General features: G+C 40.9%; 1 protein-coding gene across 2 annotated transcripts in view; it reads left to right on the top strand.

The window, feature by feature from the left end:
* TMX4 (thioredoxin related transmembrane protein 4) overlaps positions 1 to 15,909 on the top strand; it is a 56,913-nt gene that overhangs the window by 22,698 nt on the left and 18,306 nt on the right. For both annotated transcript variants that reach the window (XM_050952215.1, XM_050952214.1), the window contains exons 3-5: positions 10,285 to 10,330; positions 11,978 to 12,106; positions 14,169 to 14,214. In XM_050952215.1, coding sequence (XP_050808172.1) covers positions 10,285 to 10,330; positions 11,978 to 12,106; positions 14,169 to 14,214 — 221 coding nt within the window. The remainder of the gene's footprint in view (positions 1 to 10,284; positions 10,331 to 11,977; positions 12,107 to 14,168; positions 14,215 to 15,909) is intronic.

The raw sequence follows: 15,909 nt of genomic DNA, 5'->3' as shown, positions 1-15,909 counted from the left end.
GCAAAGGAATGATGTTTATTATAGTTAAGATAGGAAAGATTAGATTTTTATCAGTAAATGTTGGTAAACGTCAATTTCACTGTAGACATATAAACCTATGAAAAAAATATTTCCATTGATGACTGAAACTTTACAGATGGGCAAAGTAAGAAAAAAGCTGCTTGACATCTTTTATTAGCATTTGATTTAAGGATACTTTGTGGTTTAATGGTTATACAGCTTCAAAATTTTTGAATCTCAAAATCTGCTTTTAACTAATTACTGTCTGTCCCCCCCCCCAAATTTCCTACAACTATGAAAATTTATATCAATGACAATAAAAAAATGCTTTAAAATAAACATCAGTATCATCCACTGAAATTAAAAAAAAAAAAAAAAAAAAAGAATTCTGCTAAGCTTAATTATAGTCATGATTTGTAATAAAAGTGGGAGGAAGTTCTAGTTAGATCCAAATCAGAAAACCATGGCTGATGGTTTTGCTTTATCAAATCATGGAAGTGTGTACACACTTTAAGGGTTTATTTCTCAAGTGCAGGTGATACTGCAATTACGTTAACTCCATACTGTTAATTTTAACAAGTTCAGACTTAATTTTCTGTACCTGTGAAGCTGAACTCTAATCTCAAGGACAAAGAATACTAGCTCTTCCTGAGGGCTCACTGTGTGCTTGTGAGTTGTATTATTAGATAGTTGGAAGAACGCCAAAATTCTCTGAAATTGAAAGGCTACCAGTATGGGTTCTTCAGTTAGTGAATCCACAGATTGTTACCAGATTAATAAATGGAAGAGTGTGAAAACAATTCTTCTTTTCTCATGGGCTAAACCTTAATTAAAACGAACCTCTGCTTCCTCATATTAAAGAAACAGTGAGCTCCTAAGTATTGCAATATCAACACTCTCGTTAAGATTGCAACCAGTTTCCATTGTGAGCCAGACCTTTCAATCCCTGTTAGATTTTAAGCTCTTTTATGTTTGTACTGTGCTAAAACAATGGGACTTGGATCTTTATTAGGCCCTACAGGCACTTATGTGATGCATATGATTTTTTAAGAAAATGATTCTTTCCAAAATAAGGCTATGACAAGCAGAATTGTTTGGGAAAATTTCAAAGAATTAGTCTTTCTGATAAATTTTTAACTTAAAAATTACTGGTAGAATTTTCAAATACAGTAACTCCTCACTTAAAGTCGTCCTTGTTAACGTTATTTCATTGTTATGTTGCTGATCAATTAGGGAACATGCTCGTTTAAAGCTGCGCAGTGCTCCTTTCTAATGTTGTTTGGCAGCTGCCTGCTTTGTCCACTGCTTACAGGAAGAGCAGCCGGTTGCAGCTAGCTGGTGGGGGCTTGGAACTGGGGTGGACCGGCAGCCCCCCATCAGCTCCCCGCTCTCCTAAGTTGCCTATGTTGCAGCCGCTGAGCAGGCTAGCAAGTGGCAGTTCAGCTGTCCCTCCCCCCACTGCCATGTGCTGCTCCTGCCTTCTGCCGTGGAGCTGCTCTCAGAGACTCCTGCTTGCTGTGCAGGGGGGGAAAAGGGGCATTAATGTCAGGATGTCCTCCCCCCTGCTCCTGCACCCTGCTTACCTCTTCTCTATATAGAGCAGGAAGGGGACACGGAGGGAGAGAGACAGAGAGAGCCTGGGGAAGCAGCTGCTGTCTCAACTTCCTGATCCACTTAAGAAGACAATGCACTTAAGAGTGGGTCAGCTTACTTAAAAGGGCAGTGTGCATCTCTCTCTCTCCCTCTCTCTCTTCCACACACAAGGTGTGTGTCTGTCTCTGCTATGCTGTCTTCCCTCCCTCCTGTTTGTGCTGCCTTTATGAGAAGCTACATCAACAATAATGTGTTAACCCTTGAGGGCTCAGCTGAGTGCTAGTTCATCATTTAGCAGCAAGACATTTCCTGGGAAATATCCCTCCCTCTTCCACCCTCTAACTTCACCACCGCAGCCAAGCTTCACAATCATCATAGATGTGAACAGTATTAAATTGTTTGTTTAAAACGTATACTGTGTGTATATCTATATAATATAGTTTATCTGGTGAAAAAAATTTCCCTGGAACCTAACTCCCCTATTTACATTAATTCTTATGGGGAAATTGGATTCGCTTAACATCATTTTATATAAAGTCGCATTTTTCAGGAACATAACTACCATGTTAAGCGAGGAGTTACTGTAGCCTAAGTGGTTTTGGCTCTGTATGGTTTATCATCTGATTTTTCTTTCAGTAGATAAGTTTACAGTTACCGTGTGCTCCACGTGGGAATTCAGTTGACCATAGGCTTCCATGTTTTTTGTGCTCTAGAAAGTTTTTTGCAAGGGACCTGTTAAGGTTACTTTAGTTTAGTCAATTTTTGGTTGTAACCTAAGTTGAAGTATTTTTCAACCATAGGGGCAATCGTATTGTAGGCTTTTCCCGTGTCAGTGGACTCAGTTCTTGGCTGGAAGGTGTGTGCTGGGAAAGATCATTATTGGAAGTGGGAACTTGGTTGTAATCAACAAGTGGGGAAGAAATTGTCAATGTCCTTGCCCTGCTCTCCCCCTAAAAGTCTCCATTCAGATGGATTGGGTAACTGGATAGGAACGGGAATACTTAGGTATAGTGAGGGAGACTTTCAAGGGCCTAAATGGTTTTCAGGTGCCTAACTCCCACTGGTCAACGGGAGTTAGGCACCTGCTTCCCATGTGTGCCTTTGAAAAGTAGACATATTAATGGTCATATCATTCATTACAAATTTAATAAATTTACTGCATGAATGCCTTATGCATGTCTCTTGAGATGATTGCCACCGTGGCTAAACAAGAGAGTAAAAGAAACGGTTAGAGGCAAAAAGGAATCCTTTCAAAATTGGAAATCAAACTGAGGAAAATGGAAAGGAGCATTAATTCTGGCAAGCCACGTGTGAAAGTGTAGTTAGGCAAGCCAAAAAGTAAAATCTGAAGAGCAACTAGCAAAACACACAAACTAACAGCAATTTTTTTTAAGTACATCAGAAGTAGGAAGACTGCCAATCAATTAGTGGGACCACTGGATGATTGAGATGCTAGAGAAGCTCTCAGGGAAAAAAAGGACATTGCGGAGAAGCTACATTAATTATTTTCATCAGTCAAAGAATTCTCTGTATTTGTCAGAGGTGACAAATCTGAGGAACTGTCCCAGATTGAAGTGTCAGTAGAGGTAATTTTGAAACAGATTGATAACTTAAATAGTAATAAATCACCAGGACCAAATGATATTCACCCAACAGCTCAGAGGGAACTAAAATGTGAAATTACTAATTGTGATATGTAACCTATCACTTACATCTTCTGTGTAGATGGCTGGAGGATAGCTAACTTGATGCCAATTTTTAAAAAATGCTCCAGAGGCAAACTTTGCAATTATAGACCGGTAATCCCAACTTCAGTACCAGGCAAATTGGTTGCAACTATAGTAAAGAACGGATTTATCAAACATAGATGAACACGATATGTTGAGGAAGAATCAACACGGCTTTTATAAAGGGAAATCATGCCCACCAATCTATTAGAATTCTTGGAAGGGGTCAACAAACATGACAAGGGTGATCCAGTGGGTCTAGTATACTTGAACTTTCAGAAAGCCGTTCACAAAGGTCCCTCACCAACGTCTCTTAAGCAAAGAAAGGAGCCATGGGATAAGAGGGAAGGTCCTCTCGTGCATCATACTGGGTAAATGATAGGAAACAAAGGGTCAGTTTGCAGACTGAAGAGAGGTAAATAGCAGTGTCCTCCATGGATCTGTACTGGGACCAATGCTATTCAACATATACATAAATGATTTAGAAAAAGTGGTAAACAGTGAGGGGCAAAGTTTGCAGATGATACTAAACTACGTAAAATAGCTAAGTCCAAATCAGACTCTGAAGAGTTACAAAGGAATCTTTCAAAAATGGGTGACTGGGCAACAAAATGGCAACTGAAGTTCAATGTTGATAAATGTAAAGTAATGCACGTTGGAAAACATACAAAATGATGGGGTCAACATTAGCTGTTACTACTCAAGAAAGTAGAGTCATTAGGATAGTCTTCTGAAAATGTCCACTCAATGTGCAGCTGCAGTCAAAAAAGCTAATAATGTTAGGAACCATTAGGAAAGGGATAGATAATAAGATTGTAATTACAATAATGATACTATATAAATCCATGATATGCCCCCATCTTAAATATCGTGTGCAGGCGTGATTGCCCCATCTCTAAAAACTTCCATTAGAAATGAAAAAGGTACCCAAAAAGGCAACAAAAATGATTAAGGGTATGGAACAGCTTCCATATGAGGAGAGACTAAAAATACTGTGACTGTTCATATTAGAAAAGAGATGACTAAGGAGGGCGATATGGTAGAGGTCTATAAAATAATGAATGGTGTGGAGAAAGTGACTAAGGAAGTGTTTACCCCTTCATATAATGCAAGAACTAGGGGTCACCCAATGAAATTTGATAAGCAGCAGGTTTAAAACAAACAAAAGGAAATTCTTCATCACACAACACACAGTCAACCTATGGAATTCATTGCTAGGAGATGTTGTGCAGGCCAAATGTGTATCTGTGTTCAAAAAAGAATTAGCTAAGTTCATGGAGGATAGGTCCATCAGGGGCTGTTAGCCAGCATGATCAGGGATTCAACCCCATGCACTGGGTGATGCTAAGCCCCTGACTGTGAGAAGTTGGGACTGGACAACAGGGATGGGTTACTTAAGATTTCCCTTTTCTTTTCATTCCCTTCGAATTATCTGGCATTGGCCACTGTCAAAAGACAGGATACTGGGGTAGATGGACCATCTGTCTGATCCAGTATGGCTGTTCTTTTGTTCTAGAAATTTATACTACTATAATGGGAACTGTTACTATGCAGATATATCAAATTATTCTATACCACCATTTTCATTATATCAGTGCTTTTCTTTATTGTTATGACTTTGAAAAATATTTTCTCTAGATCAAATAAAATCCTGTAGCACTAATCTAAAATGATAAAACAGAATATCTGGCAGCTGATGTGAAAAAGTTAATATCTGTTTAAACTCAAGTTATATTTAAGAAAAAAAATGGAATTACTAAGCATGAAGGAGAGTTATAAGTTCCTTTGATAATGATGATAATAGAAACACCAGGAGTTAAGTACTGGTAGGTAGAAATTTCTAGCTAATTTATTGCAACTTGGTAAATCAAAAAATGTGCAATGACTCCAGAAAGTGATTTCCATTTCATTTTCCATTTCAGTGATTATATTTTTAAATGTTCTGATGTGCTACAGATTGAACTAGATCCCTCGATAACAAGTAATGCATAGCTTTAAATCTCACATTGTTTCTTCCTTATATGATCTAATTGCTTTTCCTTCCTTTGTTCCTCTCCCACTTTTTTTTTTTTTTTTTGGTCTTGCATTAGAGGTGAAATAAGCAGCAGGTTCTTAATCCAGTGCCGTGCCTTGGCTGACTAATATGAGATTACTCAGATTCCCTCTTACTGCAACAATTTTGAAGGGCTTTTTGGGTATTTGAATTTTCACTTCTAGTTGACCCATTTAGCATCTCATTTTTAACACAGATTTTGGTCTAGGGTAATGCAAGAGTCATAGAATCCTTATTTTAAGCATCATTTAACAAGACCTAACCCCTCCCCCCAAAACATGTTTTTAAAATCCAAAGTGCTGACTAAGAATAAACAAAGCAAAATGCCTCTCCAAATACTTCCTTTGCCAAGATCAGGGAATTGTGGGGATGCAAAGGTTTGATCCTTAAGCCGGAGGGGATATACAGGTGAGTTGTACACATAAGGCCCTGTGCCTTGTGATTGGCATTTAGGGCCCCTTGCTACTATCCCTGGCTTCCTGCCAGGCTGCCTTTTAGTAAAACTTTATAGACCTGTGTGAAGTTGCATGCCTGAATTAATGAATATATACATGAAAGAATGATAGTGAAGTTTAGAGATAGCAGAATCAGTAATTTCTTCTTGAAATATTTATCCATGTGGATACCACTCTAGAAGCACGGGTGCCTGACGTGCCCAAGATCTGAATCTTTGAAAGACTGGATATCTCTGTTGGGCTTCGTCTGTGCTTACTCTCCTCCACTTGAGGGCATAAAGGGCAGAGTGGCCACAAATCCCGTGGTTTCCTCTTCCTGCCCATAGCAGAATTTTTCTTTTCTCTTGCAATGTCTTCACCTAGTTAGAATTAATTTCCAAACAAAATTCTTCCTTTAAAAAAAATAATTAATGTCTCCACGGTACTTTGTGCCACTATCATAATCCTAAAATAGCAAATTTGAAGTCTTCGGGCTTCAAACCTGTGTTCCTCTTGCGACAAAACCACTGCCCTCACAGACTGTCGAAACCACTACCTTTTTTTGTCTTGGTGAGAGCCATGTACCAGGCTGCTGTTTGGTTTGCTGATCTCTTCAGCCAAAACAAGAAAATCCTGGAGCACTCAGTATGTTTTTCAGTAGTTGAAGAGAGGCACCTCAGAAGTGAAGAATGGACATCGATTTCCAGTATGGGACTAGTCACTTCTAAATCCCTGTCTGCTGGTGCCACTGTTAGCCAGTATGCAACCTCTGATGTTGATACCCACCAAAGATCTGCCCCAATGCTGTCTGATAAGGAACTGAGGCTGCCGAGCGCCCTCCCTCATATCCCCCGCCCCCGGCCGTATGGGCTAGCACTAAAGACCAGTAGTGCCTCCTGACTAAAACTAAGGAGGTCAGAACATCATTCCTCATGCCAATCTACTCATTCCCAAAGAAGCATAAACCTTTGCTCTCCTCTTGGGATGGAGCATTAAGACCATTCATATGATGGGACAAGTGACATGGGCTTAACTTCTGGCTCAGACCTTCACGGGGCCTGCACCTGACAGTGTTTGCAATTGTTGGCATTGGCACAGGCACCAAGAATAGCAGCATTACTTGTGCCAGCTGACCTCATGAGAGAGGAGGTTGCTACGCTGTGCCTGTTTTATTGAATTCTACTGTCCGGGTTCTCTCAGACACAACAGTAAATAACTACGGAGGTGCTTGTTCATCACTCCAGTGTCTGGAGGCAATGAAATTATGGACATGGTGTCAACAATCCAGGATAGTTCTAATAGTTCTTCATTTCCCAGGAGCCAGTAACAGTGTAACAGACTTCCGAAGCAGGAAATCCATCAGCAACAACAAATGATCTCGAAGAGCTCCATCAGCGTGCCTGTATTTCATAGATTTATCAATTTTAAGGCCAAAAGAGATCGTTGTGATAATCTTGTCTGACCTGTGGTGTAACACAAACCATACAATTTCCCCAAAATAATTCCTAGATCATATATTTTATAAAAACATCCATGGGGAATCTTATAGTCTTGTCTGCCACCAAAGAAAATAGTGTCTGGTTTTTTTTGCTTCAGAGGATTCATGAGCCGGGATTCTTGAAAGATGCCTGTATCATGCTGTGGAATCACAGTCTTGTGTGTTTCTCCTCTGATCTTTCTGATAACCTGCGTGATATGGAGAATCAGACAGGCTGCATCTGTACTCATCTTGATAGTGCCATATTGGCAAAGAAAATTCTGGTTGATAGATCTTAGTCTCCTCCTACTCAGCTTCCAATTGCACATCCAAATTGTCCAGACAGACCACAGAACTAATATAAAGTACTTCACATAGAAGCAAAATTGCTACACCTGATAGCCTGGATATTCTCCAGTTGACTGCTAGTGACAGATTCATTGCAAGTCCGAGAAATCCTTCTGCCAAGCAGAAAGCTATTTACAATGATAATGTACTCCTCTGAGTGGAAAAGATTTTCAGTTTGGGTAGCCCAGCACAACTGTGACACATTGGACGCTCCCAGACCTAAAATCCTTGATTTGTATTCTATATTTGAAACACTCTGGACTTTTATTTTGTTCCATTCAGGTCCACATGCCATCCCATCCAGTCATATTCTGTTTTCTCTCTCCCCAGATTTCTAAGGGTTTCTATAGTTTTCATACTTACCCACCAAAGAGCTCCCTCAAATGTGGGAACTTAATATTGTCCTTATAAGCATCATGGAATCTCTTTTTGAATTTCTCGTGAATGCTGTTTACACCAACTTACTGTTTAGATGGTCTTTTTTATTGTTGTTACATCAGCGCTCGTAGCTGATGATCCTCACACAACATTCCACAGAGATAAGGAGATGTTGAGATCCCCTCTAAAATATTATTCCCAAAATTGTCAGATTTCCATTTAAATCAGTCTGTTGATCTCTCTGCTTTCATTCTAAAACACCATTCCTCTCCAGGGGAAACAAAACCTCACACTTTGGATCTTTTCAGAGCCTTGTTATAATATTTTGATAGAACAAAGTCCTTTAGGTAAACTCCTTGTATTTGTTGCCAAAAGTAGTGCTGCTAAGGGGGAGGCCACTTCTTTCTAGAGAGTATCGAACTGAATTACCCAGCGTATCTATCACATGGTGTTAATGCTTCTTCCTCTAAGCCTCCAAGCTCATTCCACTAAACCACAGTTTCTCCACTGCATGCTTTAGAAACATCCCCATATCAGAGATCTGCAAGATAGCCTCTTTGTTTAAACACTATGTCCTTGACTTCACTGCAAGATCAGGTGCCAGATTTGGTAGGACAGTGTTAAAATCACTTTATTTACTGGCAGTTAGGATTGCACAATTCCACCTTCCATAATGGCATTGCTCATCAGTCACGGAGAGAGAGATCTCCATGAATGCATATTAAGAACAAATGATTCTTCTTTGAGTGATGGTTCGTATGCATATTCCACACATGGGATTCATGTGTCTGTCATGTGCCTGAGTCCAGAATTTTTTTTGCAAGCCGTGTCCATTGGCATGCATCTGCACTGTAGCTCTCCTTGTGCTCTGAACTGAGGGCATAAACGGTGGTGTGGGCTGACACTTGTCCAGTTCCTTCTTACTGCCGCAAGGTCTGAGTTGGAATCTTTGGTGTCGTCAGCACCTTTTTACTGCATCATAGCTGTAACATATTGCATATAGTTAGTTTTTTAGTAATTTTAGTAGCTTTAGTAGTCTTTATAGTATAGTCCAGTTTAGTATAGTTAGATAGCTTTCCCCCATTTCTTCCCTGCCCCGGGGCTTTTTCTCCCCAAGACATCTGGGATTATGCCCAGGGTTCTGGAGTTCAAGAACTGTGTCTTATGCTCTCACTCCTTGTTGGGAAGTGATGAACATCAGAGCTGCCGCTATTGCTTGCGTGAGGCTAATGTTCCTGTCGGGTGCAGCATCTGCCCTCCCTCCACCCCTTCCTCAGAACTCATGAGGGTTGGAAACTCAGACTCAGCAAACATCTCATGGAGAAGGTAACAAAAAGGTCTTATTGTGTCCCCACCCCAGGTTCATACCTAAAATAGCTTCCGAGTTTCATATGAGTAACCTTTCATCTACTGATCATTTTTTTCCTACACCGCGTGCCTCATATGAGGAGAGATGGCTGCATTTTCTGGATAAAATAGCTTTGGCCTTTTATCTGCGAAGAACAGAGGATATTAGAAAGATGCCTAAAGTATTTATTTCCATAGCTGAGTAATCAAGCTGTATCAGCCCAGAGACTTTCAAAATGGATTTTGGATCGTATTGCTCTTTGTTACCAACTAGCTTGTGTTCTTCCTCCAGAGTGGGTGAGGGTACATGTTGGGTACAGATAGGGACTACACATCTCTAAGAATCTTCTGTTACAGGTAAGTAATCTCCATTTACTTAACTTCTAGTAACTAGTAACCTTTAGATGTTGTCATCTGCTGGATCCCCCCCCCCTGCTATTATTGGAGTGTTTAACTGTGGTTGTGAATTAGCAAGTAAACTGAGGGACTGTTGCAACCACTCTGCACTTTATGCCCTCAGGTAGGGATGGGGGGGGGGGCAAGCACATGAATGTTGCAGGCATAGCTCAACAGATGCTATTCAAAGATTCTGATCTTACATGCCCTCATCTAGATCCACACAGACAAAACTTCTGAAAGAATCAGTTGCCATAAGGTAAGTAACAGTTTTTCATAGTTTTTTTGCTATTATGCTGGACAATATTTTATATTGAATAGCGTTGTCATGGATTTACTGCGGTATTTTCTAGAACAAAACAACTAAGTGTGTTATTAGACGTGATAATCCCATTCATGTTCACATTTTGTTCTGAAAAGACAAATGTTTATAGGTATCTTTAGAAAATCAAAATAGAAATTTATTTTTCAGAAGCTGAGCTGAACAAATATGATTTGTATCTTTTTATTTTTTTTCCCCCTCTCTACTAGGTTTGAGTGGCCGTTTTTTTGTCACCACACTTCCTACTATTTACCAGTAAGTCTCTATCATACAGGAATCAAAGCTTTCAGTTTCCATACAGGTGAAGCATCATGCAGAGCCTGTGAACAGATGCAAATTAAAATGATTCATTACATACTGTTGTTGATAGCCACCACCTGTTGAACATAATTCTGGCATAGTGTATGTTGTGTAACATAATTCTCCTCACCTTCCCCAGAGCATTAGCTGTTGCAGTGGCTAAGAACAAGACTTGCAGTTTATTTTCCTTCTCTGCTAAGGCTGTTGGAGGGTGTGGGATGAGTGGTTATTGCTATAAGAAGTCCTGTGTCTGTCTGTTTTGTGTTTTAATTTATGGGATAAGCACCCAGAACCCTGGATAGATGCTATAGGTTTTTTCTTGGTTTGTTTGTTTTTAAATTGAAGAAATAAATTTTAGAGCTTAAAATATCTTTTTAAAACAGTTTTTTTTGTTCCAAGACAAAATAGCCTTGCTCTGCATATGTAGTTCAGATTAATATAATTTAAATCAGCTATTTCTGAATCTAAAGACAATTTTAATTGCATTTTTACCAATTAATGCTATAGTTTAAATTTGCCCAAAGATTTTCCTCTGTTCTCGCTTGTGGTTTTCCTAGTAATTTTCATTTTGAGTGGAGATCTACTGTGACTGTATCATCCCAAAGTGAGAATTTTCTTGGAAAATGTATGTAATCGTCAAGTCTGAAGGGAATTATTTGAGCAGGAAAAATAGGAATGTTAATATAACATTAAGGTTGCAAATATAAACATATCAGGAGACTGAAGTTTGGGTTTTCATCTCAACAATAACTTGCTCACACTGCATATATGTAGTACTGGATTTTTTATTACTAACTTTTTTTTTTAAATGTATGAAACTTAAAAATAACTCTGTCTAATGTGTGCACATACTGTGTGTGTGTGTGCACACGCACATTCCAAATTCTGCTTGCAACTTTGGTCTTAAACAGGTATAATTGAAAGCAGAATGGGAGTATGAACGGACAAAGAGAACACTCTAATTCTCTGAAATGTAATTCAAGCTTTGGGCTAAAACTTTTGTTTGTAATAACACAGGTAAATTCCTCACTTAAAGTTGTTTCCAAGAAAAATAGTGTCTGTAAATGCCTTTTTTATGCATAACATAATTAAAAACATTCGTGGAAGAGACTAAGGTGTACACCCCCTCATTCTTCTGCTCCATTATGTTGTAAGAATCCTTCAGATAAATGCACATAAATCATATGTCACACAGTTAGGTCTATTATAATAAACTGATTTTAAAAAATAAAAAAGCTAAAAGCTGTTTCAGAGGAGCTTGATGAAGCCTGATTTCTATTGAATTTGAATGAGATTTGGAATCCCAACTTTTTTAGGTTTATCTGAAAATCGCTGTCATAATGATGTGTATATGTGGGCATATTTCTTTTAAAAAGATGTTTAATCCCTCAGGATTGTTTAGTTTGTAAGAGTTCATGAAGTGAAGTATTCATAATTTTTTTGGAACCCTAATTTACCATCGAAGGTCGCATTTTGTTGGAGTGCAGGTCAGGCTTCATAAGTGGCACCAGTACCTCTTATGCTGGGTAATTCTTTTTGGCTGCAGAGGCAGTTTCTTATAATAAGGGGCATTATTGTAATTACCGTGTGTCTGCTCCTCAGTGCGATGGATGGAGTATTTCGCAGATATCGTGGCTCAAGGACGTCAGAAGACCTTCAAGGCTATATCTTAGAGAGAAAATGGGAAGCTGTAGAACCCGTAGCTGGATGGAAATCCCCATCTTCTATAATGTAACTAGAGTATAATTTTAACTTAAAAATATTTTTTTGATGTTACTAATAAAAGATGCTAGACTGATAGCATTAAAGACTGAAGTCCTTCTCCACTGGACAAGCATAACGTAGGTATTGGCAATCTTAGCTTCGGCAAGCTACCCTGCTATGGTGCCTCAGCCCTGACCCTTTGATGTGTGAGCAGTTTATTTTCCAGGCATATTCAGTCCTTGACATCTTTAAGATTTGTACATTTTAAATAGAGAGTTCTTTGAAGGTGAAAAGCATAACTGCTCAGCATTATTATTAACAGGGATGGCAGTTTTTATGTCCACTGAGTATTGGAATGAAACAGTTTTGTTATGCAGGTCTGCCGTATAAGACTTCTGGTCATGTGGGCTATTTTGACTCACTAAAAATCCCTATAGTTAAGTGACTAGCAAATACCTCAAAGTGCAGTTTTCCTTTCTTTGCTGCTGAATGGTAGGAGATAAAACATAGTGCTAGACAGAGGTATTTTCCTGTAATCTGCTGTATTTACATAGGGCTTTCTTTGAAGGGAAAGCCACACTTTTACCATCTGAGATGGTGATGAAACAATGAATCAGGCCATGTCTACATCTAAAATTTTGCAGCGCTGGTTGTTACAGCTGTATTAGTACAGCTGTATAGGGCCAGCGCTGCAGAGTGGCCACACTTACAGCAACCAGCGCTGCAAGTGGTGTTAGATGTGGCCACACTGCAGCGCTGTTGGGCGGCTTCAAGGGGGGTTCGGGGAACACGAGAGCAAACCGGGAAAGGAGACCAGCTTCGCCGCGGTTTGCTCTCGCGTTCCCCGAACCACCCTGCAAACCGCAGGGAAGGAGACCTGCTTGCTCGGGGGTTCGGGGAACGAGAGAGCAAACCGGGAAAGGAGACCAGCTTTGCCGCGGTTTGCTCTCGCGTTCCCCGAACCACCCTGCAAACCGCAGGGAAGGAGACCTGCTTGCTCGGGGGTTCGGGGAACGAGAGAGCAAACCGGGAAAGGAGACCAGCTTCGCCGCGGTTTGCTCTCGCGTTCCCCGAACCACCCTGCAAACCGCAGGGAAGGAGACCTGCTTGCTCGGGGGTTCGGGGAACGAGAGCGCAAACCGGGAAAGGAGACCAGCTTCGCCGCGGTTTGCTCTCGCGTTCCCGGAACCACCCAGCAAACCTCAGGGAAGGAGACCTGCTTGCTCGGGGTTCGGGGAACGCGAGAGCAAGCCGGGGAAGGAGACCAGCTTGATTACCAGAGGCTTCCTCAGGTATGCTGGGATACCTGCTTATTCCACGGAGGTCAAGAAAAGCGCTGGTAAGTGTCTATACTTGATTACCAGCCCTGGATCACCAGCGCTGGATCCTCTACACCCGAGACAAAACGGGAGTACGGCCAGCGCTGCAAACAGGGAGTTGCAGCGCTGGTGGTGCCCTGCAGATGTGTACACCTCCTAAGTTGCAGCGCTGTAACTCCCGCACCAGCGCTGCAACTTTCTGATGTAGACAAGCCCTCAGAGATTTTATTGGACTTCTTTTTTACCTTAGCATAAGATTCCTTTGGTCATCATGTGTGAAATTCACATGAGGTGTGGAGAGCCCCAGCATAAGCCCCTTTGTGCTGCTTAAGAGCTGGGAAGGCTACAGGAATTCTACAAGTATAAGAAGCCTTTCCTACTCCACGTAGGCTAGTGTATGTTTGAGGCTGGGCTGGTGAAAAACCACAGGATCCATGACTGTGCCCTGCATGGGGGTTATAAAAAGGCAGTAGTAGCTGTTCTGGCCTATTGAATGAAGTAGTGGCTGTGGACAACTATGTGTGTGTGTTTAAATTTCTCCTCCCAAGCCTCTACTTAGTGCCCTCTACAAAGCTTGGCTTAACGCAGGCTAAGTGCAGGAGGGGTGACTTTCACCCTGTGTTCACTAATGTGCAATATAAATTTCTGTTTGAATGGCTGGATGTGATAGATGTTGGAAATTTTACATCCATTAGTTTACATTCAATTTGTACAGTATGTCATGCATCGAACTCTTAATCTTATCTAGAGTGTGTCCCTTTCTTTCTTAGGATGCATGGAATGGCAGGTCTTTTTCATTTCTCTGGATGGATCAGGGTAAGTAACACTAACCACTATTGCAGCATTTAAGATCTGAGGAAAAAGTATATCAAACAATGTTTAAACAGATATTTGACAGCCCTATATATAACTTACATTTTTCTTATTGTGGCTGGCTATGCCCTTGATGTATTCCTGTGTCCTTATAACTGAAGGCAGAAATTGTGCCCAGCTAATGAACTGTTTGCCAAAAATGACATTTTAAGGTTATAGATAAGATTATGATCAATGGCAAAGAGTACTCTCTGTTCAGTGTTATCTTAATATTGGTTAGCAGCACTGATAAAATGATACATCCTAAAATTTAATTCTGTACCGGTACTGGGAGTTGCTCTAGTCCGATTACTACCATTTTGCAGAATATATTTTGCATGCACACTGAAGCTAGGATGCCATCACATTCTCTAGATGATTCTCTTCTTAATATTTATATTTTAAGAGTGGATCAGTGAGATTCTTTGGCCTGCAGTTTTCAGGAGATCAGACTAGATGATCATGCTAGTCCTTTCTAACCTTAAAGTCTGAGGGCATGGCTACACTTGCAGATGTAGAGCGCGTTGAGTTAAACCAGCCCTTGAAGAGCGCAGTAGGGAAAGCACTGTAGTCTGTCCACACTGACAGCTTCAAGCACACTGGCGTGGCCACATTTGCAGCACTTGCAGCGGGTTGGGAGTGGTGCATTATGGGCAGCTATGCCAGCATGCAAGTGACTGCAATGTGCTTTTCAAATGGGAGGTGGCGTGGGGTGGAGTATGATAGGGAGTGTGTTGTGTGTATGTGGGGAGGGGGAGAGAGTGCATTTTTGGGGGGCTGAGAGCGTGTCAGTATGTGGTCTTGTAAGTTCAAACAGCAGCAGACCCCTCTCCCCCACCTCTGTCTCTCACACAGCATTCCACACTAATGGTTGCTTTGTCTCGGAGCAGATAAGCACCAGCTGTCAGAAACGGAGCTTCGAAGGGCATATCCGCATTCCTGCAGTGATTCAAAACAATGACAAGAGTGGCCACTTGACTTAAGGGGATTATGGGATGTTTCTGGAAGCTGATCAGAGCGCAGTAATGCAACACCCCGTTCACAGTGGGGGTGATGGCAGTGCTCTACTGGGGGTGATGGCAGATGGAAATATTGCTTAAAGGGCTCCCTTTAGAAGGTGAGATGGCAGAATCCAGTACACAAATACACATACATCCAGTGCTCAGAAACATGAGTCTTTCTTCCCTGTGAGTCTAATGCACATGGTATTGTGAACAAACCAGGTTTTTTCTAAAAGGTTGAAAATAACAGAATCATTGATTTCCCTAAGTCCCATGGTACTTGCTTTCAGGCAAAACTAGGTTGATCAGCATGCTCTATCAAGCATGCAGTTGTAATGAAGTACAGAGCTGTTCATAAGTGTGTCACTAGAGCACAAGCAGTGGGTTTCAGCTTCCTTTGAAGGAGAGGCCACATATACCAGAGTAACTTGCAACCCCTAAAGAAGGAAGGCAGAAAAGTGGGCTTTGCAGCAAATTAAAAGAGTGAACTGAAGGGAAGGGAGGCTGAGCAACTGAATTCCACCAAGGTAGGTTGAGCTACTCGTTAGTTGTGCCCTTGGATGGAATAGTGAAAGAGCAATAAGCTATGCCATTCTCATTCCTTTCTTAGTTGGTGCAAATCTTTTCTATGCCTTTTTACAGGAGGGCACTTTTAAGA

This window comes from Gopherus flavomarginatus, chromosome 4 (assembly GCF_025201925.1).
Source record: "Gopherus flavomarginatus isolate rGopFla2 chromosome 4, rGopFla2.mat.asm, whole genome shotgun sequence".
Classification (NCBI taxonomy): Eukaryota; Metazoa; Chordata; order Testudines; family Testudinidae; genus Gopherus; species Gopherus flavomarginatus.
The sequence above is the reverse complement of the archived record's forward strand: the minus strand, read 5'-3'. Positions and strand labels throughout refer to the sequence as shown.